Raw genomic sequence first — 25,619 nt, 5'->3', positions numbered from 1 at the left:
ATCGAGCTCTCCTTGTCGGCAAAGAGCTGGATGTCCATTGAATACCCCAGATACGACTTGGAGTTCCAGGCTACCTCTCCTTCGTATCCGGCTGGGATATTTCTCTCCTCTATCTCCCTCTCCCACTTCTCTCTCTTCTTCTTCGATCTTTTGCTCACTAGCACATCTGCCGGTTTGGTATGATGATGGCGTATTACTACGCCATCTAATACCTTCCTGCTCAGCGGTGCCCTGTTTGTCACCAAATAAATGAAGGGTAGCGGGGTGGATCTCGGAAGGCTTCCGACGGAAGCCTAAGTGCCTTCCTGAGGTAATCACAGTAGATTGAATCAATCTGCCGCTTGTACGATATGTTACACAAGCTGAGCGAGCATACCTCCAGACCATACGTGGCTATGGGTACCAATACTCTATCCAATATGCTTAGGCAGTTCCTTACGTTCAGGCCATATCTCCCCTTAATCATAAACATTAGCCTATTCGTCACTTGCCTGGCCTTCAGTAATCTTTCCTTGAGGTGCAGGGTAAAGCTGTGGGTTGCTGTGAGCGTGATTCCGAGAATTTACATGCTTTTGTTATACGTCGGTAGTTCCTCCAACCCTTTAAAGTTGCAGCATATTGCTGTTTTGGCTTGGTTCAGCCGAAGGCCGTACTCCCCAGATATGCGCGCCACAATGTCTAGGCTCTCCGATATTATTCTCTCCGCCTGCTCACACGATCTCGGATCCTTGAGCTCAATGCACAAGTAAATATCGTCAGCATAGCCGAGGATACTCACCCTACAGTTGGGCAGCACTCTTTCCAATTCTTCGGAACATTCCTCACAGATTTTATGTACCACTGTAGCGAAGATCAACGGCGACAAAATGGCCCCTTGTGGGCATCCCTTCCCGGTGTCCCTCACCCTCTGTCTCTGTATATTCCCAACCTTCATCTCCATCCGTCTCAGGTGCATCAGAACAGATCGTCGTACAACTTCTTGTCACTCTGACACAAATTGCGTCACGCAAGTAGTCGGAGCCGAAAGTACTATTGCCATCCCCTACGAAAGACATCGGCTTGCCCGAGGCATCCGTAAGACTCAGCTCCTCGAGAATGAAAGGGATGGAAGTGACGGGCGCGCCCAACAACTCGGTGGTGGACTACCACCGAGTTGTTGGGAACCACCACCGGTGGTTCTCCGATGCGCCATAGTGACATCCCAGAAAAGTCGAGCGTCCCATAGAGCTGGCCCGCACCGAGTCAGAGATGCCATTGAGCGGCGTATCACGGAATGCCTCGACTCGCAGTGCGAGGTAGATCTCCGACACCGGTATGCGCCAGACGCATCCTTGATGTAAACTTGAGAGGAAGGGTCGTCATTGGCACAGGAGCTGTCAATGTGCCGTAGTAGACTGGTGTACTTCATCCAGAAGTTTTCTGTCAGAAAGGTGACCGACCCATTATTGGCGTCGTGACACTGAGCGGCCTCCTCGTCGAGCGCAACATAGCAATTCACCACGCGCTCTAACCGCCTCCATAGCATCTCAGCATTTGGTACAAAACGACGTAAGACACTTTTGGACGTCGGCGGGATGTTGGCATCTTTGTTACCATCGACACCAGCTTCCTTCGCAGTCTGGCTCCTCAGAATCTCCAGATCCCCCTTCGGAGATACGAAAGAGGCCTGCTTGAGCGAGCGGGAGAAGCTGCCATACCGCACGGATCGCAAATTGCAACTCCGCGTTAAGCGTAGAATAGAATGCAAACAATTTGATTTGGTTTGGATGAGACGATCTGGGATACCGCACGCATCCACTTTTGTCGATCGTAAGCTGGAGGAGCTGCCACAACATGCATTGTCCGTGAAAACAGTGAGTCCATCCTCCCCGACATCCATACGGGACTTGAGCTCTCGGAAGCAGACTTCAAGCTCTTTATAGGAAATGCCTCCTGTGACACCGATATTATGTATGACATTATTGCCGTCGATACTACAGCATATGTAGCCCCCCAGCGCGTATTATCGTCAGCTTCTTCGACGCAGCTCTGCTGTGGTCGAGCTTCGAGACTCCGTCAACCTTGTGAGCTGAGAGTTCCTGTAGCAAACTGGGTTTGCATCTCTGATAATCGGTAATAAACCTATTACGCAAGAGGTAATAGGTCATCCGGCCCCCTGGATCAAGGATGGCAAGCTCGGAATCTGGCAATTCCTTCAGACTCGGGTCATACCGGAAGAGTGTCTCCTCGCGCCAGTGATCGACGGTTTTTTGGTACAAGGCCCGACGACGGGATAAGGCGAAATTTGATAACCCATTAAAAATATCCACTTTAGATTGCAGAGTGGCCCCTCGTCTCACTCTCAAGATAGCCCCCATACTGACCGCATTCTGCGCGTGACCAGATAGGACAAAATTGGAAGCGAAGCTGTGTAGCTGGGCAAAGTCCCCAGAAAACGATCGCTGGTGCATAACCAAGTGCGTCTGCACTCCTGAACACCCATTGCCGCCTCAGGATAATCAGAGCCGAGGGCCAACCGTCAGGCTCACCGACGACGGTCTTGGGGCGTGCCACATCCTTGAAAGCGCCGTGCGACGGAGACCCACAGTGTGGGTTGCCCAACTTTCCGAAACTTTCGGGAAAATTCCCGGAAAGTTTCCTCTGAAACTTTCGGCCGTTTTGGAACCCCTTTTCCGACACCCTGATTTATTGATGATGAGGGAATCCGGCCAGCCACTATACAGCCGATGCTTCACCAGGCCATTGGAGGCTCATCGTGAGGCTATCGTACTAGTACTACAGCCGTAGCCTCATAGACTAGCTCGCTCAAGAGTTCATATTCCGCTTCAGAGCAGACGTATATAGCTCAACTCAACTCGTAGAAATGTCTTTGAAAATATCCGCCCTGGAGATCCTTACTGATAATGCGGAATGTACGTGCGTGTCATGCCTGAATCTTATCGCCAAACAAATGGGATACCGGCGGTATCATACCGCTAGACAGAATCAGCAGCATCCAGCTCGACCACGTCTGAATTTTAGACTCTAAGTCTTAGGTCTGGCGAATCACATGGTGTGATAGTCTTGTATTGTTCTGGAATACAGGTCAACTCTAGCGAAACCGCTCCAACCTCAGCAGACATCGCTGTCCAACCTCAGCAGACAGCCTCGGCTGCTGAAGAAGAGCTCCTTCCGGAGCGGATCGACCCAGTGGAGACTCCTTCCTTTTCCGAAGATTCGTCACTAGACCAAGAGCCATCAATGTGTCGTAAGAGACTGGTGTAGTTGATCCAGAAGTCCTCTGTTAGTGAGGTTACCGAGCCATTATCGGCACCGTGACACTGAGCGGTCTTTGTAGCATCTCAACATTTGGTAGCGTTTGACGCACAGAGCGTCATGAGAGTCTTACGACAAGACGCTTCTGGACGTCGTCGGACTGGCATCCTTGCCTCCATCGACTTCAGCTTTTTCCGCGCTCTGCCTCCTCAAAAGCTCCTGATTGAATCAGGCTGATTCCCTTCCGGAGATATAAAATGATTGCTCGAACGAGCGGAAAGTGCTCCAAATTGGAGCCTCCAATACCGCGCAGATGGCAAAGTAGAGCTTTGCGTTGAGCATGAAGTCAAAAGCGGACGTTCTGATGTAACGTATACGAGCTGCACATCAGGAGCCGATATTGGATACCCTACGCATCGACTTCAGTAGATCGCGTGCTGTCGGAGAATCTGCCGCAACAGAAATTGTCTGTGAACACAGTGAAACCATGATGGTTCAACCATCCTGCACGATATGATATCGATGCGGGACTTGATCTTCCGGAAACAGACTTGAAGTTCTCTGTAGGGAGTGCTCCCTGCGACAACGATACCGAGGACGGGATACTATCCTTTAATATCGATCTATTAGATCGATATTAAAGGCAGAAAGAGTATAGTATGTTGGGTATGATGGTCATACTATAATCTAACGGAGACGTCACATCTCGGCAAAATCTTTCCGAGCAAAGTAACCAAAGAAGGTGATCTACAACCGGCAGTCTCGACGACGGCAGCTCTCGCAAGGGCCAAATCCCTCAATCACGGAACGTGAATAGGTAAGTTACAGCACAATCACCTCTTTTCAAGAAACTCTTGAGCGCTAATACGTAGGCACGCTCAGCGTTGCAGACTATAGAGATCCTAGCCAGGGTACATCGCTTCACGTTCCCCGGGTTCTGATAATTTATCAGTGATAAATCACGGAGACCAATGAACTGCATTCGAATATAGTAAGGCGTGTGGAAACAGTTTCGACTTACTCAACACTGTGTATCTATACATATAGATACAGTGTTGGGTAGGACACGCTGTGCCCAAAAGAGTGTCTCCGTCACCGACAGTGACTGGTGACCACTGTTTACTACTTCAATAATTGAAGTAAATAATTATTATTTACCTATCGCATACCGAGAACGAGATGACTAATCTTGGTCTCGGCTCTGACACAATGATCCCGTTTTGCTATCCCCTTACGGGCAATAACCGGGAATCTCATTAAGCCGGATGTCGAAAGGCATCCTTTTGAACAACAACTAATGTGCCACTTTATACAAGTGATCTTACCCTGACAATCCGCCAGGTCGCTGCGAGGACCGTCGAATTGTTCGAGTCGAATGAGCCCCCATCGAATCCAAATCCATTCCTGCTCTGCTCTCACCTTCGTCAGCTCAGCTACCTCCCAGCCGCCGATGAGTTAGGCACTCATCTCACTGGGATGCATAGGGTGGGAGAATCCCACTGGGAATGAGGCCATACGTGACGCAATGAATGAGTCGATGCCTCTTTTCCTCTACTAGTGAGATTCTTGTGTCCAGAGAGAAGTGGCGAAACACGCATATCGCAGGGATTATCGGAGACCGATAGACTACAGCAGCTTGAGTGGATCTAGAATCCTGTTGGTCGGTCCCGATCACCTAACGCTTTCTCATTTATGACTCAACTTTTGACTGTGAATTATGAAATCAACTGTTATTTCATTATGAAATTTTCATAACAAACGGATACTTTCAGTCTGTTGTATAATCAAGACTCAGTCAGAGACATCTGGCATTGTAACTTCACGCAAAACAAGGGAAGTTACAGAAACTCAGCACTTGAGGAAACATGTCATTTCCTAGCGGTAGCACGTTGCTGTTCCGGTACCGGGTGGATATCGCCTGAGTAAGGCAAGCCCGTGTTGGGTGGCGACGCTCGATGCCGAGATTGGCGATGATCTCGCACGGCACTATCTTCCATCGCCTTATCGTGAATGTAACTGAGCTTCGATAACGTTACTCTCTTCCGCCAACGATGGAATCCACTCACCCTAATTTTGTTCGTAACACTACAACTTGTTCATCTTTCTGGTCATCCGTGAGTTTGCTCCAGAAGCAGTCATGCACCACAACAGAGTAGATACCGAAGTGTCGCATAAGCCGTAGCTTATGCGCTACTATCCCAGAAACCTAACAAGACGACTATCAATGAATGCACACTCATCGTGACACATCTCACTTTAGGCGTATCAGGCGCAACTGGGTGCAGATAGTCGTACTCGAATGCTATTCCAGGATTAAGTTTGTGGCCAGCGAATATGGTATGCTGCTCATCGTCTGCGAAATGGAAAATACAAAGGAACCGAGCGGCGGCTCGATTGCACCTGGACGTCCAACACTACAGTTGATGAGAGCTTGAGTGTTGGTGCGCTTGAAAGCTGCGTCAACGTCCAGCTGTAGCTTCTCTGAGCCTTGCGGTTGGGCCGGTAGCAATATCTGCTAATCTCATTCCCGATACCATTTGTCCGGCTCCTTACATTCCGGAGCCACGTTGTGTGCAGTTTCAACTGAACTTCCATCGGCACAGCCTTCTTCGCTGGGATTTCCACCTCAGGCTTCTCGACGTCCAATGAGTACAAGGTCAAATACAAATGGTATCCGGCCCAACCTACCCAACGAACATCAAACTTACTCATCAGCGCCATCCTACCCATGCCGTCTGCAATTTTCTCACTCGTTATCCCACTGCAAGCGTTAGCCAAGAAAGCAGGCAGTATGAACTCACCCGAAGGACCTTGGAGATCGTACCTGGCCGATAGCCCTTACGTTAGGCCGATAATGTGAACCGGTCTACATTCCGTGCAAAGTCATAGCATAAGCCAACTGCGCCCAGTCGTTGATGGATCCAGCCTCCGGTATACTGCCATAACGTACAAATGCCTCACTCACAACTCGCTCCAAGAGGCCGCTGAAATCCTTGTTGTAACACTCGTAGACCACCATCAGCTCCTTAGAGTCTAAATCCCAACATTCAACCGTTCTGCAACCTCTCCATAGCACTACGTCTTTTGCCGTCCCCTCCCCGGAAAGAATTGAACCTATTTTCGCCCTGTTTGTCACCAAGACCGAGCACTGCCATGCTATGTGCAGCATTGGCCAGAGCCTCTAGACGGTACTGGGATATATTACCTGATACCAATTAAAACTAGCGTAGACGATACTCGACGAGCTCACTCTCGATCCCCTGTAGTATAATAGGAACCAGAGCTGGCGGCCGATAGTGAAGACACGCCAGGGCATACAGCAGACCCAGATGGTCGCGGGGGCGTATCTGAGCCGGTCATACACCAACTTCAACCTGGTCGCCATCCCAAGGCACAGTAGTACCTTATCAGCTCCACTGACCAGGTCGGAGGCTAAAAAACGGAACATTTTCGTAGACGTGAGGACTTGTCGGTCCCGAACCGACCAGAAGGAGTGCCAATCAAAGCAATAACCAAGGCATATCATACACCTACAGAATACAGTCGTCATCCTCTGCTTTACGATCAGTAGACCGCTGCTGCCGTTAGTACCGGACTAGGAACTCCATCGAGGGGTAATCTTCTCGTCTTTGGTATTGTTTGTAGAGCCCAAGTACCTATAGGTATGATCCACGACCAAAACTTCTGCTAGCCTACTCTGGCTGGATTGCCCCCTTTCCGCATCGCCTTATGGAGACGTTTAAGAAAGAACTCAGACATACCGCCAGGAGGTATCATCTGGTAGATCCTGCATGCCACTAATAGTTTCTCAACGCTAAATCGAGGCTACCGAGTCAAGTCCATTTTCTTAAGCTCTTTCGGCAGCATCGTATCAAGGACCGACTGTTGAGTCATGTTGGTGCGTGGGGCCACATAAGGGCCCGAAAGACCTAAGCGTCATAGCCTCGTGCCTTGAGGTCTCCCATAGTCATTACCCGCCAACTGCGTCGGATCTTTTGGTTCGACATAGCCATATTGACGCGTCGATATTCGTAAATAGGGGGACACTCCCAAGTGGCATCTCAGCGTAGGGCATGGAGATCGCCACATGAGCATAAGCAAGCTGGGCCGAGCATCCACATTCTTATCTCGAGCCTCCCGAATACCACACCTCTGACTACGACACAACTCGAGACAAGACTCAGTACACGAAACGGTGCAACTGAACAGCGGTGATGTATGCTAGGCTTTACAAGCTACGAAATTACAAGTGGTATTGAGTGCAGGCCAGCAGGAACAGAGAAACCATCATAGCTCAGTCGTGAAGTTCAAGGCAGCCGAAGAAGTGCCCATGTCAGGCAAGTCCCCGTTGGCGATGAAGTACTTGTCATACAACACCTGCGCAATCCTACTCCAGGCAAAAACGACGGCGACAAAGCAGATGGCCTGAAAAGGGAAAGAGACATTTGAAGGCGAATTCTATTCTATCACGTCACAAAGGAGCGACCAACGGTGAGATAGGACGGGAACTCGCCAGTATTACAATTGGAATTAAGAAGAGATAAAGCCAGCGTGGGAATGTTGCCTCATCTTGCTTGTCCATGAAAGCCTTGCGCTCAGAGCAGTCCTTATCCAGAAAGTACCTCAACCACACAGAACATCGAGATGGCATAAAACGACCTCGGCTCACTCAGGAAAACATATCTCCCCCAAAAGGTCTGCCGTGCCGGGCGACGCTGTCACTGATACCGCCTACAAAGCAGTGTTGGTGGTCCCAATGTATGACAAACGGAAGTAGTACCACGAATGAGAGCACGCAGCCAGCCTCTCGGAAAGGAGAATTATCATCCTCTGCCGAAGTGGCTCCATTGAGATCAATATCCAACTTAATCTCGACATCGCCCTTTTCATTAGTCTACAAACAAGCGACACTTCACTACCAGTACCCACAGTTGAACTCGGCTTTACCTCTTTCATATACTTCTGCCACTCCTCGACATGACCAGCATTCTTTCGTTCGAGCATGTGTCGGAACCTCTGCATTTTCCGTTCCTGCAAACCCTTTGAAACTGATGCTTGAATGGCGTTGACGAATCCCACAAGGTCGGTGCCTAATCCGGAATGCAGGAGCAGAGAATTGAACTCGCGGCCTACCAACATCAGCGATCTCTCCATCATAGAAGAGTTCAAGACGGACACCATCCTCACTGTCCTGCAGGCGCATGAGTCGAACATCCGCCAATACGAAATCGTGATAGTTGAACTCGAACGTCAGGCGAGGCTTCGCATCTTCATAAATAGGACACCCGACTGCCGACCTAACCAATGGCTGCTGGACACGCACTGACCACGCTCGGCCTGACGAGATAAACGGCTCGCCGTAGTACTTCCATTTTGCAAGGGACTGTTCCTTCGGTGAAGCTCCTTCTGGTGCTTCGTACACCTTCGGCACAAAGCTGGAGGAGTGAGGATTCACAGTTTCGAGAGATGCCATTAGTCAAGGAACTCAAAAAAGGCACGTTAGACGGTCCAAGAATCCGAGCCTCGAAGTGACAGAAAATAGTGAACCGCAGATTTGAACTTCGCTCCGCTGTGAGAGTGTCTCGCTCGCCGCGATTGGCTGTTTCCTTGGATACTCGGGTTCAACTACTGAGTGCGGCCCCTCAAGCAGGTAGTCGAGACGTACTTATACGGCCCCTGGAGGGTTGGATACATCAGAAGTTGTTGACCATGTTCGTTGGGACAATCTTGGGATTTCTTTTGGGTCAATGTGATAATCGATCACCTCACCCATTACCATAGGGTACTAGTCCTAGCTCTCGTTCATCTCCGCTTTCCTTGAATCATTGGACTGTAGGTTTCATTATGTATAGACGTGACAACTTCGTTTTTCTCACATTCCCCTCGGATTGATCCTGCGTTGTCTACTAGCTTGTGTCGCGTGTTCGGTTTGGCTTCTCTCGATACAGGGACCGTGTGTTGCTCTAGTTGATGTGATAAAGCCTATCGAGCAAATCACATGCCTCTAGTCGCTGCGAGTACTACTCATAACTCTACTGGTAAGCCTGCTGGAGCTGCCGTTACCACCGCCCACCTCCCCGGTAACGCTGGTGTGCCCTTCCCGAGCCATGTTCAGCTAACTGGTGCTACTGGTCCTCACGCTGATGATGTCAATGGAGGATATGTGCTTCAACCCTCCGGTGAGGACAACCTCGACAAGAAGTGGCAATTCTGCTATACAAAAATCGCTGTGGGAAACTCCGACGGGCCCAAGAGAATCATGTGTTATGGCGAAGGTCACCCGGAACTAGGGGGCCCTGAACCTCCTGGGAAGGGGTTGGCTGGCTGGGTGGTGGGCTCACTAGACGAGAGCTCGGCTGAAGGTGGTAACTTATCTGTCGTGGCTCGGTGCGTGAAACGTGTGAACGAGTCTGATTCTGGATTTAGATGGGAAATTAAAGATGAGCATGGCAAGTTCAATTCTATTGAGACCATGGACGCCCGCTTAGTAATGGCTTCCCCCTCCATCCCAACAACCGGAGCAGCACCTGCTGTCGACGCTACTGCCTTGATCAAGAAGCAGCTACACATCGGCAGTCCTAAGAAGCCTGAAGATGCTTCAACGAAGCAACAACAGAAAATCGCTCTCACCAGTCTCCTCGCTCACGCCCAAGCTCAGATGGAGGCAGCCACCACCAGTGATGGTGGCATGCTCACCCATCAACCCTCTAATAGCGAGAGCAGTGATAAGTCGGCCAAGTAAGTTTGACTTCCTTGTCTTTGTCTCAATCTCTGTTTTTAGGCATTCGTCTAACGACAATTCTCGTCATCCCACTACTCCGTTGTCCGCTAACGCCCCCGCCTTCGTACCTCGCCATTCTTCGCTGTCTGCTACTGCGCCACCATTCGTACCGCATAATAAGCAAGAGCAGAAGTCTCCCCAATCTTCGATCCAGTCCAAGTCCTTCGGCTCTAACACCAGCAGTATCGAGCAGCTCTTCAGAAATGCCCATCTCCAACAAGGAGTACGTGTCAACGCGCAACTTCGTAAAGTTAGTTGGAACTTGGGAGCCGTCCGTGATCAGTTGAAGACCGTAGCCCCTGGTGGAGGCTTGGTTAGTGCAACCTTTCGACTGCCCCTCGATGACTTCACACCTGGTCCTCCGATGAAGTTCAAGTTCTTCCCGTTCGGCATCAACGGCAAATCGGCTCCTGGGTGTGTTGCTGTAGAGCTGGACTGTCCTCAAGGAGCTCGTATGAAGTTCCGTATCAGTATTGGTGACCTGTGTAGTGGTACAAAGGTCCTCATGGGTAATGCGTTCTATGTCGACTTCGATGCGGCCAAGCTCAACACAGACAAAGGTGACGCCTCTAAAGACAGTGGTGTAGTGCAAGCGATAAAGTTCGACGAATTGGTTGTCTCTTTGGAGCTACTGGATTGGCTCCAGTAGCATTCCTCTGTATGAAGGTCTATTTGCAGCAGCTCAGTTGCCAATTGGACCTATGATGATACAACTCCACTGGTCTTGTAGTGTAGTATTTCTTCTAGAGAGATCGCGTTGGTGGTATTTCTATGATGACCATGAAGCTATCAGTACTGCTGCTAATGCTGCTGCTATTAAGGTTCAACACGCGATTCCTAGTGGGTAACTGAAAACAATCAGATACTCCTCCTTTATAACTTAGTAGATGATATGATATGTGTTGTTGAGGAACCGTGGCAGTTTGCCAGCTTAAGCAGTCATCATGAGTGTGTTCTATCTCCCATCTTCGTGAACGTCTGTTGTCGTTACTATGCAAAATCGACAACTGTTGCTGCCGCTAATGACGTCGTTTATCATCTCATTGTGCGAGGGTTATTGAGTCGAAATGATCGGCAGGACTGTATGGTGTTTGAGTATCGATAATATTTGCCGCGATAATTTCTTGTTTCGATCTGAGTCAAGATGATGATTCTGAAGAGGTCTATCCGTCCATAATATTGTAGTCCGCGTTATCCTCTCGTGTGTTACCAACATCTGGTAGTTATTACTACGAAAGCAACTTATGAGTAGCTACTTCGATGAAGAAGCACTGGGATAGGTTTGCGTAGCGGTCACGGTAATGTTGATGCTATTTTGGTGTTTTGCCTGACTCGCTCGCATTGATCGGTTGACGAAAATGTCTCTGGAGTATAATCGACATCAATTCCAGTATTTTCTTAGTCGTCTCTCTCTGTTCGCTGCTTGAACCGTGGCTTTGCGGAGTATAAGGCGTGTCTTCGTTGGATATTGTGTACGCTGAAGTATGGGGTGGCATTTTATGCTACTAACATTGCTGTCTCTTTCATAAGTCATCAACGGTTACAAAGATATAGTCTGTTGCGTTATTCGTTAAACTTGATGAATGGGGTGATTGTGACTCGACTCTATGCAGTCTAAGACCTTCTGGGCAACCAGTCTGAAAGAGTGGTTCGAAGAAGAATGTTATATCACTTTGTACTTCTCTTTTATGTGACAGCATCAGTGATGTTACATCACTGGTGGGTGAGACTTGGCGTAATAAAAGATACAGTCATTTCACTAAAGTGCCTCCTCAAAGGGTAATTAGCACATTCAGAACAGTTCACGGCACCTCTGACCTGACTTGAGGGACTGATGATCTCGAATTACAAGATATGCATGCTTTTAAAGGCAGCACAATTTGCCACACCATGAATGTGCTATCAACCCAGGTCTTTATCGATGAGCCCGTTTTCAGACGTATTTTCAGCGTTTTCTCAGTTGACTACTATGTTGAATACACCCGGCATGATGAATCAGCGTTGGTGATAGAGAGCATGCGACAGTACCAGCGCCTCTTGCGGTGTGTATCATGGGAATTCCAGGTTCGCCTGACGAGGATGCTCGAACTAGTTGGTGCTCCACTGGCTAAATGATAGGTTGGTCCGGAAACCCAAACGATATAGTTTGAACAATGGGCGACGGCAGTTTCATACCGATGACTCGGTAAGGTGAGCGTGTTAATATCATATGCAAGTGTCAATCATGGGTGAATATCGTATGCAAGTGTCAATGCGAGTATAAAGATAGATTCGCGAATAGTGCATTGTACTCAACAGCGGAGATTCACCAACCATGCTCCTGTCGCGGCGTATAGCCATCAGACAAATCTAGCCGAACAGACTCAACAATTGACCTACTATAAACTCGAGCTGGCGTCTAGCTTGAGCGTCGGCACATACATTATCCATTTGCTGGTATTGAACAAAATATTATACGTCAGACAGTACAGAGATTGTCGACAGTGTGTTGATGATGAAGGCAAGAGGTTAGGCATTTGATTTAGAAGTAACGTCTGATGACGGGTGAAATCCGTCGGGAAAATATTATATAATGGTAAAGAGGGAGACGGTGCCTTATGAGCACTGTCCCATATATCTACTTCACTGCTAGGCTATCGAAGGCAAGAGAACGAAAGTCAATTCCGTCCTTCGCCGCTGGCAGATGGACTCTCCAGTTTCCATCCAGCTGAGCGATATAACCGTACTTGAGGGGACACATGAGCCTCCCAATCGGCCTAAGAACATACGAACCATGACAAACTATCGCATTGTACGAATTAATCTTACTCTAGTAGTTTGGGCTTCCTCGGTCGCTTTCTCGAACTCGACGGGTGCTCCTTTGCCCCCCGTGGGTCCCGCAAGACCAGCCGAGAAACACCTCATAACTTCACCCATCCGCAAGGGATCATATCCACCCTCCACTGAGGCCAGGACTGATGCTTCCGGCAAGGAAGTTCTAATTGCCCATGGGAGCCACTCGAAAAAACCAGGCGTGAGCTTCAAATCAGCATCTCTGCTCAAATAGCAACGCTGAGTATTGCTGGAATCCAACGTATCAAAGGTTGTCACCAAAACTATCGCTTCTGGTCGATATTGCTGCAGAATTGGAATCAAAATCTCGCGGACACTGGAAACGTACTCAAAATCACCCCAGCCTGCGGGAACCTCCAAATTGATATTCTTGCCGAGAGCACACTTCTCGCCGAGTCTCTTGTGGGAGCCCGTACCGGGTAGTATAGTCTCTCCCCGTCTATTTCTACCATAACGATGGAGGGACATAGTAAGTACACTCGGATCTCGGTAAAACAACCATTCGTTGCCACAGCCGTGGTACAGACCAAAGTCTAGGATCGCGACCCTTGATACCCTACGGGATGCACGAACGCTCTTGATCGCAAAAGCAACCGAGTTGATGAAATGTCCACCACAGGCGACCTCGTCCCCTGGCTTCACGTTCATTGGACCACCGTGCTTGTTGAGATCGAGGTCCAAAGCAAGTAGCTCATTTTCGGCCTCACTCTCACTGTCCGACTCCTCCTCGTCAGCGTGCAATATGTTTCCTTCACAGTGAGGGCAAAACCACTGCTGCTCACTGAAATTGGGGTCCTTCAGAACATCCGATGATAGAGGGGGAGAAAGGCACCCAATATGATAGCCTCTCTGACATGCATCATTGTCACACACGAGCATCTTGCTCTCATCTGTTGATCGGTCACACGACTCACAACGTAGGTGTTCAGAGATAACCCGCTCGTCCTCAGGCCCCAGGAAGACGGGAACTTGATGACCGGTTGTCCTGGTGAGCACAAGTGTCGACTTCGGCGCACGCTCTGACCGACCACCATCATAACAGTCACGTCTTCCGAGAAGTTCGATAAGAGCGTCTCTCATCATACCGCATGAGAGGAGACCGACGTCCAGAGTGTGGCGGTCCATGATGCACTCACGGGGACTGAGGGCAAGCCCCAATTTCCGGCCAGTGGCCTGCTTCATTATGTCTCGACAAGCATCGCTACAAAGGTCGAGGACGACTTCTCTCTTCAGCTCATGAGACTTCCCCTTGAGCCATTTGTCAACAGCACCAAGGCCTTGCAGGTATGCTTCAGAGTGCACACCAACGGCAGCAATGTCCTTGATTGAGACCCTAGCGGACGGTTTGGTGATGAGTCTCACACGACCAGTATTTATCGAGGGACGCAAGGCCAAGATAGAGTGCCTCAGCCATTGACCAGCCGTGTCTGGACCAACACCTATGTGCTTCACAAACAGAGGATTGTAGTAACAATTCAAGGCACCTATGGAACGGATATATGGCAACGGGCAACATGTGAGGGTTGAACCCACCTGCGCGAGACAACGCGGGATCGCCGTCCTCCAGTGTGACGATTTCTGCATCGTCGGCAGGCGAGAGAATCTGCACTTCGTCATTAGCATGCATGTCCGTCCCAGGCGAACCGCTGTAGTCAGGCGAGAAGATCGGTGGACTTGCCGAACGACCCGTAGAGGACGAGGGAGACGACTTACGAGCCGGCGCTGAAAGGACATCCTCCAGGCAAGGACCAATCACAAGGGCCAGGAGGACAGCAATTGATTCATAATACTCACTCTCCAGAAGTGCTGTTGGGAGACTTGAAGTTTTTCTTTTCTTAGACGGCCTAGATGCTCTCGCAGTTGCTGAGCTCGTCAAGGGCTTGGGAGTCATCGCCACGTTGGGTGGTGTTCTATCTTTGCTATCGACCCTCGGATTCCCTGGGGTAGCGATCCTGAGACATGGACGAAGGAATCAAAGAGTGTCAATGTAAGGAAGAAGCCAGCCTGGCGGACCCCCGTGAGGAACGCCTATACGGTCAAGTAAAAATCATCGCAGCACATGCGATGTGTCTAGCTTCAACGTCAACTCCCGATGAAGAGATACTCACACTGCTTTAGATGGGGACTCGTCAGACGGCTTGCCAGATGCTTCGGTAGACGACGAGCTCCCTCGTTTTGTGCGGAGCGAGGGCTTGTCATACCCCATCATCACGTAGGCGTTACCAGGGAGTGCGAACTCCTTCACCTCGTGCTCAGTGAGAACCTGATACCGAGGGGATAGTAGTGAGAGACAAAGCCACCCCCGAGCATGCTCAAGGTTGGTAGAGAAGCCGGTGGAAGCAATGAGAAGGCAGAGGAGACGTAACATGGGTGAAGTTGTTGGATGCATCAGACTCACCTCCCGCGAGCCGTCTCGGTATTGGACGATGAGAAGGTCACTATCTTCATAGTGGTGGATGACCTCCCCAATTTTCATTTGAAACCGAGGACTAACCCTACGGGTTGTCAGCTCATTAGTTGTGGATCGCTTCCTCTGAATCAGGACACCAACCAAGGCGTTCCCTGAGAGGGGTTTCAGAGATGGAAAAAGCCTCTCGTCTATGTGGGATAGCCTGGCCGGCTCGTTCATAGCGAAACTGTGAATTTTTGAAGGCAAACCTGATGCCACTTCCAGAATGCGAAACCTTGAGAGAATCAAATCATCCCCAAAAGCAAGACAACCGTTGCAGATGCTATAATTAGCGCGTACGACCGTCCCAAGGAAGCGAATATGAGATGTTACCGATGCCTCACAGCGACTGCACGCGAGCACACAATAAGTAAGACAGCATGCTGGACTCCCTCTGAGTCAACCATAAGTTATCGCAAGGCAATCCCCCGCGATTAGTGGAGAATGAGCCCCGCTCATTAGATGGAAGGTATGCGTTGCAATAGAGAAACGATGCTGAGCGCGTCTCGAGCGCGATCCGTCTGGTCGCTGAGTGAGCTACTCACCAGTCGCCCTCAAGTCACGCTCAAGTTTTCGTAAGCACTAGCCGGAGCGTCACTCTCTCCGCCAAGGGATAGTCACTAGTTGGACTCTCTTGGCGGAACAATAGGTTAGCTGAAACATAGAATATCATATCCGCCCAGTCACACTGGCGATCGGTGGTTTTCATGTCCACAATCCGAAAGTAATGTTGGTACATCGAATAGCGTCACGGCGCACGAACGTCCGAAGTAGAGGATTAGAGATCCTACACCGGAAGTTGCCAAAATACCGTTTGCTAGTCGACGCTCCCGACCCAATGATAAGAGAGGAATTCTCAGAACAAAGTTCGGAAACTGTGACGGAAATGGCATTTGAGCGAGGTTAATCATTTTCACGCACATTGCTAGCCTGAGACAAGCTGGAAAGCCGGTCAAGTTGACGGGAACATTATAAGTTCACGTAGGATAATCCTACACACATGATCTTCACATTGCTCGCTGCGGATGGTCTAAGGCGTAGCCGGCATATGCTCAAGTGTTGACCACCTTCATAAGACACGCAAACTATGGCTTCGATTATAAAGGTTCCGGGAGAGGCTAGACCCATTGGAGTGCTCGGGCTAAGAGCGATTCCGAAGTCGATGAGGTGAACCACACAGTGAGGGGACCGAGTATATAGGAAAGCTATCGTTGCAGCGAACGACCATCCTCAGTTGAGGTAGTCGTTGTGAGTATCTCATATGGCAAGACTCTATCCAGTCGGACCTCCAAGTTGTGCGAGTAGCCGTCTGGTGAGACTGCGATGAAACCATCCTATGGGCTATATCCAAATCTGCTTTACGAGTTCAAATAGTCTAACGGCAGTGTTGCATTGTCAGTTCCCCATTGTGAGAGTCCGCACTATGAGTCTCACTACTGTTATCAGGCAGATCCCAACTGATCTGGGCGGGTCGAAATAGCTCTATCTCAGAGCAACACGACGGCATTCCACTTCGCAATAATGACGGTGCCTCACACACTCTTAGCGGGATATGTCGAGAAAATATGATTTCAAGACACATGAGCGCTAGCATTCGGCGATGGTCTCGTTCTCTTAATAATACCTCGATTATCATTATCGTTGAGTTATTCCCGTGCTACCACTGGTTTCGTTTATTTCCTACTCACTCGGCCTCCCACTCACACCCAGAAGCAGCGCAACCCCAACAGATGTCATGATGAAAACATTCCTACACAAAATATGATAGTTATATCTAGATCTATTTATCGTGTAATATCTAGTTGTTCACTGGATTACTTGCTTCGACTACTCATGAGCTTTTGTTGATTGATGAGCAGCTTATGCATGGAGCTTGTCGCACTCATCAATGAACACAGTACTTGAAGGACTTTCAAAGCCTTCGGATAGTTCATCTTGAGATACATCGGTACATACCCCAACGCTAACGTTGACTCGGTGAACTCGCACGAGATCTTCACCAGGGCCGAGAGCTGCATAATCATTGCAACATAGGCGGCTTTCACTTTAACGTCGTCGTTAGGATCCGAGCTGTCCAACTTCGCTTTCAACCACTTCTCACGGGCCACCTTGAACTTCGCATAGTAGAGAACCCAAGCCACCTGAACACACATGTATCTAGGTAGGAGATATCGCGATACTGAGGGAGACCCATCATAGAGATTTGATAATGCATTAATTCCCAAAACAGAGTTTCATGGCTGAAATGCTCAATAGATATGTTTGACGCCAGAAATGCTTCAAATGTCGAGGAATCGAACAGGCAGGAACTTACTCCGCTCCATAGCCACCATGCTTGGTCCTCGAGCCGATCTAATCTGGGTATGTTGGGGATACCCAAAGCTTTCAAGAACCTCCCCTTGTGTAGGGTGTTGAGGTCTTCAACAAGCAACTGTACGAAGTCGACCCACTCCTCGAACTTAACGTAACTCGCAGGAAGATCACCGACAGGTTTAACTTCGGCATCCAACTGGCGGTAACTCTGCAGAGATTTACCAAACTTGATGTACTTCCTCGCCATAGAAAGCACTCGAGCGAAGGCCATAAGATCCTTCTCAGCAGGGTGACCCGCCAACGCCTGGAGCTTGCTCAAACCCCCCAGGATCTTGAAGGACTTATCCTTAAAGTCAGTTTTATCCAATAGCACTAAGAACTGGTCTACGCTCAAATGCGGAACAAGAGAAGTGAAGGGTGCAGCCATTATGATAGGGTGAATCCCCGAACGCCTGCAGACTAGTGGATCAGGCTAAGCATGCATCCTCTACGACTCATATAATACGACGGTTCAGGGAACGACAACTTACAGGGTGGCGCCAGAAGGCTGTCCGGTAGAGATCCGTCCCAACGGTACTCTATACACTGACCGTTGTTAATTTTACGCTCACCATCTCCATTGGTATCACCCTGAGATTTTCTTCCCGGAATATTGCCTATTCACGTCGCCGCGAAGTCCCAACACCCCCCACGATGTGCAGAAATTTTACTGAAGCTCAGATGCCTCAAGAAGCATCATCTGAGTGGTGCAATGACGCTAACGCCTTCCCCATTGCATCCTATTGGATCCGTGTGCTACGGGAGGGTGCACTTCAGTGTAGTAGCAACTATATTGCCACACTGTCTTCTACTGCGCCTGCGTGCTATCGTGCACGCCACCACAAACTAGCAGTGTCACTTTTTATGAGAGCTCGAAACTTCTCCGCATCCTTACCGGATACAAGCATAGTAGATTCACAATTCACCAACCGCTAGCGTTCATCCTTGCACACCCGTCCGCACTCCTCTGTATCTCGGTATAGACCTCCTGGCTTAGTCACTAGACAACGCGAAACCGTCATCCATCCCAGGATGGCATTCCAATCTTTCTCGTCAGCTATCATCATTCCGTGCTGTTCAGTATTCGTAAATCACTCCGTACTCCTCCGATCGGCACGACGGGAGTATGATCGCATCATGCGACCATAATTCTGCGGCGCGCGCCCAAGGCATTTACAGACATGCACTTGGATTCGTCAATATCCATTTCCGTATTAGTTTTATATATGCAAGTTGCACAACTAGGTACATCATCACTTCTAACTTGGGGTTTATCGCCGTGCTTTAGTGTTTTCTCTCACCTTAACCATGTCGAGAGTACGACTCGTGAAAGAGCTGAAGGAAGCTAGTCAGCATCCTAACCCGGATATCGATCTTGAGATTATTGGAGGGTCCTTTGAGCATTGGGTGGCAGTCATTCGCCCGCCCAAGACGGACCGGGCTTATGGAGGTATCAACAATTGTGTTGCTTATCAATACATTCTGTATACCAATTCGTGTAGTCAGTGATAAATGAAATATCAACAAGGATTGGCCATAACAAGAAGAGTTGTAGGCTCATTCTGCTGTTGTTTCTCCTCGAATCAAGTCGAATGGAGTAGAAGCCATCCTTGCGAACTCTTTGCTTGAGGAATCCTGACCTTTCCTATTGTCAGGTGGCAACTTCGTGTTGCATCTACAATGTGGTTCGATGTATCCCATAGAGCCTCCCAAGGTTACTATGATTACGAAGATATTCCACCCTAATGTCAATTACAACACTGGTGAAATATGCTTGGACATTCTCAAAAGAGATGTAGGGAATTTCAATGAGTGGGGCCTATGATCAATACTCTACCTCGTTCAGGGATGGTCACCGGCGTGGACATTAACATACGTTTGTATGGCGATTCTCTCCTTACTAGCCGAACCAAATGCTGACAGTCCACTCAACTGTGATGCGGGCAATCTCCTTCGTAATAACAGTAACAAACAGTGTCTTTACTCGGTACACTCTGTCAGGCAACGGTGACCGGAGAGGCTTCAACTCCCTAGCTCACATGTAAGGCCTTCACCTCATCGTCACGGCCACTGGCAGGTTCATATAGGTACACCATGGAAAATGCCACGAAGAAGGATGCGGAAATGGACAGACAGAAGCTCGTTGATACTGTCTGCCGCTAAACACTGAATGTCTAGTTTCTATTTTTCTCAACCTGTACTATTCTCATCATAGAACGACGTTGTCTTGGTGCAGTGTTCGCAGTGGGGACAATTCTTTTTCTCAAAAACGAGTCTTGCAGCTGATTGTGATGGTCTCCGGCCTTTCCGAGGTTTTACGAAGAGGGTTAATGACAGCAACTAGAGGAGTAGCAGTAAGGAAACCAAACGACGTACTGGTCCTTTGCGGTCCGAGTGGTAGTACATGGGCTAGGGTAGTTACGATTATGGAATATTGAGATGTGAATACCCTCGATATGGTCGCGAATCTGAAGGCTATTTAAGGTTTTTTCCCTAGGTGCTGGGAAGTCTACCCTCATAAAACGATTGTTGAAGGAGTACGAGAGGACTCTGAGAGTAGCTCTCTCGATGAACGCTTTCTCAGGTTCCCTGGCCACTTCGGTTTCAGTGTATCCCATACGACTCGAGGCATGCGGACTGGAGAGGTTGATGGGAAGTCTTATCACTTTACCAGCAGGTCATAGCCGCTATCAGCCTCTGTGGTCTACGGATGTGAACTCAGGCCCACTATGGAGGCTGCGATGGCTGATGGCGAGTTCATCGAGCATGCGGAAGTCCATGGCAATTTGTACGGTACCTCCAAGGCCTCAGTGAGAGAAGTAAGACTGTATAAACTTCCGCCAACGCATCGGCATTCTCTGTCGTCGTGTGATGGTCGTTTGATTCAGCATAAGGTGAGCGTGTGGTAGGTACTATCCCACGGTGAGATCTGTATCCTCGATATCGATGTGCAAGGAGTAGAGTCATTGAAGGCCTCGACTGATCTTGGTTTCTATCCAACCTACGTATTCATATCACCACCTAGCATGCAAGTTCTCGAGAAGGTGACAATAGCATGTTCTGGTAGTGCATCGAACAGCTCGTCCACTTCAGCGTTTACGTGATCGGAAGACTGAGACGGAAGCAGCGATAGAGAAACGATTGGAGACTGCTCGGAAAGAGATGACGTAGGTTACAGGGGATGCTGCTGTGCGATTCGGAGGATTTACGGTATCAACAGGTATAGGGACATTCCAGGATTCTGGGATCTAGTGCTCATCAACGACGACTTCCCGAGCTGCTATGAGAAGTTCAAAGCCTTCGTAGTTTCTCAGTGTGATGTACAGTCGTCCTAGTCGGTAGTCTCTTCCTACATCGTTTCGTTGTTGCTGAATACATACCTGCCGACTTGCCCACGTTCCTAGTAGTACTTTGAGGAGAGTGTTTGTTAATGGAATGGGTCGCTGTGGGGGATGGTAGTGAATTGAGTATCACTTCCAATGCCTAGGCCCAAGCCAGGGGAGATCTACCAGCCTCATCAAGGTTGGTCGATAAGAGCATGCAAGACTGATAGAAGGGTAGGGATCCCACGGGGAGCAGTGTTGGAGGAATATATAGCTGAGCTTCCGCACTAATCATACAAGTTTATATGTGAATCGGGGTAGAAATGGACGGCCATCATTTCCCGACAAGTTCCTGAGAATTCTCACATTGTTACGAACATACGCAGCTGACCATGTGCATATTTTCCATCTTGATATGGAATGCTAGTTATCGATGAATATTCCTCCCTAGTATCGACATCTCATGCGGTTCGCAAAAAGCACGTATTAAAGTAAGCAGTGTATTGTACACTCCTCAGGCTACAGCCATGTCGACTGGTCCAGTAGCCCAAGGGAGGTCTTGTCCTCAATCCGGCTTGCCTGGTGCTGAGGAGGCTAGCTTGTCTGCCTCCTCGCACTGGGGATCCCATAGGCTACACCCTGTAGTGACTCCATCGGCAATAGGAGATGCTTACTTCGACAAAGTGAGGCTTGCTATCCCTTTAAATAGAACGCCATGGTTGATATCAGGACCGACAAATAGCCCTGACTCGACTGTGGGAGTGGATGTCGGAGAGGTTCTCAGAGATTATGCGGAAGCATACAAGGCCGGGACGGAGGGACGTCATTGAGTACTACCATTGGGCAGCCTCTCGTGTATGCCTATGAAATCTCAGCTCACTGACTGTGGACGACACCGCGCACTTGTTGGGATGTAGTAATAAGATTAAGACTATCGTGGGCACTGCTGGGGCTTCCTCGGCTGATAGGACATACGTATTTCAACAACTTGGAGATGTAGGACCAACGATTGGAGCAAGGAGTGGTATCAGACTTATAGGCCTTGAGCACTAAAGAGGTCACGCCTTACCAAGTCTTGCTCAATCGATCGGACCTTCAGAGCATCGAGGTTGCCGTAGGTTTACTGTTCTTATTGGGCCGACTGCACACGTCTTGTCAGATCAAGAGGATCCTCAGTCGTCTACTATCTAGTGACAGCTCACCGGTTCCATCCAGTGGTAGCCAAGGGACGCTAGGGACCGCGGCATACGCTGCTGGAGCTACCGCCACGCCTATCAAGCCAGCTGCATCCCACGCCAGGACTCCTAGTAGGACCGACTCGGCCGTGGGTACATCGAAATCGGCTATCGGGGTAGATACTACTGTTCGACGAGAGAACAATGTTGATTATAGCGACGACTCGGACGATGATGACGGGTCGAGGCCAGCTCGGTACCAGAGGCAGTCGTGTTGGTTTCCACTACTCAACTGGGCAGGTACACTGGGAAGGGCCAAGGAGGCGGTGTACCCCTGACGATGACAGTGAGCGAGGCTGTGCTGGGCCTGCTATCGAAAGGCTTCAACGACCTCAGTGTACTGAGGGAATGGTATCGATCTACAGTGCACGTGTACTAAGGTGCGGAGACGTCCTCTAGCAGCAACTCCTCCTCAGACAAGACAACCCTCCCATCGTCATAATGATGGAGGATGCCGATGCTTCCAACCTCGCTACCATAGAGGTCCTCATGGAGCTCCTGGTCAACCTAGTGAGCCTTTCTGCATTTTGGACTGGTCACCCTAGTGTCAAGCCAGGTCAGGGGCGAGTACGATGGAATGCCTGGTTGCTTTTCTGCCTTCCCCGTCACTGTCATCCTGGGGGTCTCGGGTGTGAGTGCATCGGACGGTGGGGTAATGGACCTCGTCAGGCAGATGGATGAAGTGTTGCTCGTGGATGAGATCCTCTTGCTTGACAGTAGGATGCCTCCCTCATCATCAACAACAAGAAGGAGATGGGGTACTTGAACTGTCATTAACTGTAGCTCCTCAGGTACAGCAGTGTTCGAAGGCTTCATGGACGTTATAGAAATTCAGATGCCAGCCCTAGGCTTCCCTCTGATAGCATCTAAGCAGACAGTGGCAATACTACGAGATATGTTCATGAACTCCAGGATGTGCAACGAGGTGACCTACTCTCCTTCCGCTCCCTCCAGCTTGGGCAACTTCCCTCAGGACGTTATGCGAGCCATCTGCTTCATCGTGCGGGATTACTTCGACTGCAACCCGTGGTCTGTGCTCTGCGACCCTCTAGTGGTCACTAGGGCTGCTGGTGATGGTGAGTCTTTGAGTTCACCTCAGTAGTGATGGCGTCGAGTATTCAGCCAAGAAACTATCATCTGCATTTGCGTCGAGGCTAGCGGGACTGAGTAAGATGGCGAGAGAGGCCCTGGCGGTCCATTTGAAAAAGGAAGGCTGTAGAGGCTACACCAAAGCAGATGGTTGCCTCGACGAGGCCAAGGCTAGCAAGCATCTCGGAACCCTCTTGGGGTGAGCAGCAACCCGTGCTCTCGTTGAGCATCATGTTGTAGGCAGAGGAGTAAGGTGGCTGCCTTGGCTTTGTTCTGGGATGCCCTGGCACGGACCACTGCGAAGAAGCATACCGACAAGTGGGGTGCTGTGGGGACTAGCCCAGACGGACCCCTCTCGTGTGTGTAGGTCTGCTCGGCTCGAGCCCTACCTGTTCCCTGAAGATGAAGTCGGCTTGCGTAACGACATCGAGCGGATGTGCATTGCCGTTGAGAAGCTATCTGGTATGAGCACAGTGACGTTCAAGAGTTGTGTCGAGAGGACGGCCTCGTGGTACCACTCCTTCCCCCCATCGTACTCATGTTCGTATCAGGTTGGAGAAGTCCTCACGGATCTTGCCTCCTGAGTGTCTCGATGGTCATCATGGGACCGAGTTGGGAGATATCATCATGTTCCTCAAGAGCCTGCAGAATAAAGTGGTGGGTCTCTCGAGGTGGTGATGATGATGCTGTCCATCTTGCTATACTCTCAGGCCCCCCATGGCAGTGCCTTCCCACAGGCTTCCACAGGTAGGTGGGGATAGGGGTATGAATGACCTCTTATTGCCAATATGTTATCAGTACTAACAAAGCATGTCAGCGACCTCGTCACTTTTATTCGACAAACGCTGGGAGCAGCGGTGATATCAACGGAGTGAGCAACTGCTTGGATTGCTGAGTCGCTATGGAGAATGGTCTTTCTTCTTATCAGTTTGCTCCCTCTGCGAGCTGCAGCGTGCGAATGGGACAAGTCGGGAGAACTCTCTGAGTGAGGCTTTAGTTTGGTAGCCTCATCGCAGTCCTCCGGTCAGTGCATGCCTGAACGTGCTAGATGTGGATGTGTTCTTTGACGCTTTGGGGGAAGCGGACGCCATTGTGGATGGAGAGGATCGGGAGAGGTCCATCTCGGAGGTCCCTCGAGAGTAAATGAGCGCTTTCTCCGGATCGTCATTGATGCCTCTCAGCTCGAGTGGAAAACTCCCCCCTGGGTATAGCGAGAAGCTAAGCGACCTCACCATAGTGTAGGTCGAGAGATTCGTCCTCACTTGCATGAGGGTCCGTTGGTAGATACCGCCAGTATTTGCAGCATGCACGGACGATTGACCTGGAAGACCTTTGGACCAGCTTCTGTGAGAAGGTGAAAGACGTCGAGGATCCCGCCCCGAGCTCGGAGGATATGAAGGTCTATGCTCTCCACCGTGCGCTGACCAACTGCTCCTGACCAGGTTCGGTTCGGAATGTGCCTTTGTACGTTGGAGTTCCTCGGTGTGATCCAACCCCCTAGTCGGGGTTCGCTGATGAAGGGCCAAGACCCCAGCCGCTTTTTCAAGTGAGAATGAGGTCACCGCTGGGTTTAATGCCGGCGGTCGAGTGGTCGTCGAATAGATGGTTTGATCAGGGGCTTGCGAGTGAAGAAGTTGTACTTTGTTGACCCCCAAAACAGTACAAAGAAAGCTGCTACTGAAGATGTAATTATGGAAGACGGCGAAGGCGAGAATGAAGGCGACGATCGAGGTAATGTGGCATAGATGGAGGTAGCCGTTCATGCCGAGGGCCTCTGGGTGATTAGGGACGAAGCCCAATGCCAGCAGTAAGAAGCGAGCTGCTTCAGCAAAGAAGGCGACGCCTAGGAGTACTGCTAAGCGCGGTAGAGCCTCAAGAATCCTCTATCTCTAGACCAATGCATGCGGAATCATCATAGTTCTCCAACCACATGGTGTTGAGCTTCTAGTCGGAGCAAGGACGGGAGTATTTACTCGAATGCATAGAAAAGCCATCATGCAGTCTCACTTCCCCTTCAATGTCGAGCCGGACACACAAGAAACGACGTGGTGTTGATCTCAAACCCTCAACGGATGCCAACACAAACAGCTTTCGGGTAGGCCCAAGGCTCCCTCCGCTCGGACATCGTCTACTACGCCAATTTCTCATCGGTTAAAGCACTCTCGAGTCGCCTGTTTGAGTGAGCACCCTAGCATCCATAGTTGCATAGCGTCTAGCTGTCTACAATGAGTGTAGGTTCACACTCTCACGATTGATACTCCAAGGGATCCACAAGGACCGATCCCGGGCTTCGCTCCGCCCAA

The 25,619-nt window shown here is 49.8% G+C and overlaps 9 protein-coding genes across 9 annotated transcripts; 5 read left to right on the top strand and 4 right to left on the bottom strand.

The window, feature by feature from the left end:
* Positions 1–5,317: 5,317 nt before the first annotated feature.
* Pmar_PMAR018084 (conserved hypothetical protein) lies at positions 5,318–7,149 on the bottom strand (the record flags this gene model as incomplete). Its single annotated transcript, XM_002780988.1, has 12 exons — positions 5,318–5,461; positions 5,511–5,608; positions 5,656–5,767; positions 5,809–5,939; positions 5,982–6,079; positions 6,126–6,288; positions 6,392–6,460; positions 6,506–6,602; positions 6,659–6,785; positions 6,847–6,911; positions 6,952–7,042; positions 7,085–7,149. The coding sequence occupies 12 exons, from the start codon at positions 7,147–7,149 to the stop codon at positions 5,318–5,320; spliced, it is 1,260 nt and encodes a 419-aa protein (XP_002781034.1).
* A 291-nt stretch (positions 7,150–7,440) lies between these two features.
* On the bottom strand, positions 7,441–8,741 carry Pmar_PMAR018083 (hypothetical protein). Its single transcript, XM_002780987.1, has 7 exons — positions 8,622–8,741; positions 8,389–8,552; positions 8,203–8,345; positions 8,036–8,149; positions 7,925–7,986; positions 7,778–7,877; positions 7,441–7,680 (listed from the first exon to the last, which is right to left on the bottom strand). Exons 1-7 carry the CDS (start codon positions 8,726–8,728, stop codon positions 7,543–7,545), a joined length of 828 nt encoding a protein of 275 aa, XP_002781033.1. The 5' UTR covers positions 8,729–8,741; the 3' UTR covers positions 7,441–7,542.
* A 474-nt stretch (positions 8,742–9,215) lies between these two features.
* Positions 9,216–10,685, top strand: Pmar_PMAR018082 (hypothetical protein; the record flags this gene model as incomplete). Its single annotated transcript, XM_002780986.1, has 2 exons — positions 9,216–9,993; positions 10,037–10,685. Exons 1-2 carry the CDS (start codon positions 9,254–9,256, stop codon positions 10,683–10,685), a joined length of 1,389 nt encoding a protein of 462 aa, XP_002781032.1. The 5' UTR covers positions 9,216–9,253.
* Positions 10,686–12,467: 1,782 nt separating this feature from the next.
* Positions 12,468–15,452, bottom strand: Pmar_PMAR018081 (histone deacetylase, putative). The gene is made up of 6 exons (XM_002780985.1): positions 15,267–15,452; positions 14,977–15,131; positions 14,663–14,820; positions 14,402–14,590; positions 12,845–14,352; positions 12,468–12,792 (listed from the first exon to the last, which is right to left on the bottom strand). The coding sequence occupies exons 1-6, from the start codon at positions 15,342–15,344 to the stop codon at positions 12,694–12,696; spliced, it is 2,187 nt and encodes a 728-aa protein (XP_002781031.1). The 5' UTR covers positions 15,345–15,452; the 3' UTR covers positions 12,468–12,693.
* Positions 15,453–17,052: 1,600 nt separating this feature from the next.
* On the bottom strand, positions 17,053–18,088 carry Pmar_PMAR018080 (hypothetical protein). Its single transcript, XM_002780984.1, has 2 exons — positions 17,632–18,088; positions 17,053–17,458 (listed from the first exon to the last, which is right to left on the bottom strand). The coding sequence occupies exons 1-2, from the start codon at positions 18,055–18,057 to the stop codon at positions 17,132–17,134; spliced, it is 753 nt and encodes a 250-aa protein (XP_002781030.1). The 5' UTR covers positions 18,058–18,088; the 3' UTR covers positions 17,053–17,131.
* An 889-nt stretch (positions 18,089–18,977) lies between these two features.
* On the top strand, positions 18,978–19,832 carry Pmar_PMAR018079 (ubiquitin-conjugating enzyme E2, putative; the record flags this gene model as incomplete). Its single annotated transcript, XM_002780983.1, has 5 exons — positions 18,978–19,119; positions 19,325–19,464; positions 19,516–19,624; positions 19,671–19,710; positions 19,757–19,832. 5 exons carry the CDS (start codon positions 18,978–18,980, stop codon positions 19,830–19,832), a joined length of 507 nt encoding a protein of 168 aa, XP_002781029.1.
* A 117-nt stretch (positions 19,833–19,949) lies between these two features.
* Positions 19,950–21,075, top strand: Pmar_PMAR018078 (Guanylate kinase, putative). Its single transcript, XM_002780982.1, has 7 exons — positions 19,950–20,066; positions 20,167–20,206; positions 20,254–20,346; positions 20,392–20,488; positions 20,579–20,713; positions 20,763–20,836; positions 20,890–21,075. The coding sequence occupies exons 1-7, from the start codon at positions 19,961–19,963 to the stop codon at positions 21,002–21,004; spliced, it is 660 nt and encodes a 219-aa protein (XP_002781028.1). The 5' UTR covers positions 19,950–19,960; the 3' UTR covers positions 21,005–21,075.
* Positions 21,076–21,156: 81 nt separating this feature from the next.
* Pmar_PMAR018077 (hypothetical protein) lies at positions 21,157–22,566 on the top strand (the record flags this gene model as incomplete). The annotated part of the gene is made up of 8 exons (XM_002780981.1): positions 21,157–21,226; positions 21,511–21,675; positions 21,722–21,822; positions 21,868–21,988; positions 22,032–22,106; positions 22,152–22,299; positions 22,348–22,423; positions 22,468–22,566. Coding segments are annotated over 8 exons (854 nt in total), but the record flags the coding sequence as incomplete, so codon positions are not given.
* A 102-nt stretch (positions 22,567–22,668) lies between these two features.
* On the top strand, positions 22,669–25,218 carry Pmar_PMAR018076 (hypothetical protein; the record flags this gene model as incomplete). The annotated part of the gene is made up of 17 exons (XM_002780980.1): positions 22,669–22,737; positions 22,784–22,943; positions 23,019–23,152; positions 23,201–23,303; positions 23,350–23,515; positions 23,557–23,634; positions 23,684–23,824; positions 23,868–23,973; positions 24,027–24,063; positions 24,115–24,187; positions 24,245–24,301; positions 24,345–24,455; positions 24,498–24,554; positions 24,601–24,715; positions 24,759–24,862; positions 24,932–25,047; positions 25,103–25,218. 17 exons carry the CDS (start codon positions 22,669–22,671, stop codon positions 25,207–25,209), a joined length of 1,734 nt encoding a protein of 577 aa, XP_002781026.1. The 3' UTR covers positions 25,210–25,218.
* Positions 25,219–25,619: the final 401 nt, after the last annotated feature.

This window comes from Perkinsus marinus, assembly GCF_000006405.1.
Source record: "Perkinsus marinus ATCC 50983 genomic scaffold scf_1104296943930, whole genome shotgun sequence".
Taxonomy (NCBI): Eukaryota; Perkinsozoa; order Perkinsida; family Perkinsidae; genus Perkinsus; species Perkinsus marinus.
Note: the sequence above shows the minus strand (reverse complement) of the source record. Positions and strands in the feature narration are given on the sequence as shown.

Bases quoted from the DNA above. Each gene is read 5' to 3' on its own strand.
- Pmar_PMAR018081 (XM_002780985.1), bottom strand. From the start codon at position 15,344: ATGAAAATTGGGGAGGTCATCCACCACTATGAAGATAGTGACCTTCTC. The intron at 15,132-15,266 runs GTGAGTCTGATG...CCTCGGTATCAG, and splicing joins ACCGAGACGGCTCGCGGGAG to GTTCTCACTGAGCACGAGGT. The intron at 14,821-14,976 runs GTGAGTATCTCT...TCCATGTCTCAG, and splicing joins GAGTCCCCATCTAAAGCAGT to GATCGCTACCCCAGGGAATC.
- Pmar_PMAR018080 (XM_002780984.1), bottom strand. From the start codon at position 18,057: ATGGCTGCACCCTTCACTTCTCTTGTTCCGCATTTGAGCGTAGACCAG. The intron at 17,459-17,631 runs GTAAGTTCCTGC...ATGTGTGTTCAG, and splicing joins CATGGTGGCTATGGAGCGGA to GTGGCTTGGGTTCTCTACTA.
- Pmar_PMAR018083 (XM_002780987.1), bottom strand. From the start codon at position 8,728: ATGGCATCTCTCGAAACTGTGAATCCTCACTCCTCCAGCTTTGTGCCG. The intron at 8,150-8,202 runs GTAAAGCCGAGT...GCTTGTTTGTAG, and splicing joins GGCAGAAGTATATGAAAGAG to ACTAATGAAAAGGGCGATGT. The intron at 7,878-7,924 runs GTGAGCCGAGGT...TGTGTGGTTGAG, and splicing joins GGGGAGATATGTTTTCCTGA to GTACTTTCTGGATAAGGACT.
- Pmar_PMAR018078 (XM_002780982.1), top strand. From the start codon at position 19,961: ATGGTCTCCGGCCTTTCCGAGGTTTTACGAAGAGGGTTAATGACAGCA. The intron at 20,207-20,253 runs GTACGAGAGGAC...ACGCTTTCTCAG, and splicing joins ATAAAACGATTGTTGAAGGA to GTTCCCTGGCCACTTCGGTT. The intron at 20,347-20,391 runs GTCATAGCCGCT...ATGTGAACTCAG, and splicing joins TCTTATCACTTTACCAGCAG to GCCCACTATGGAGGCTGCGA.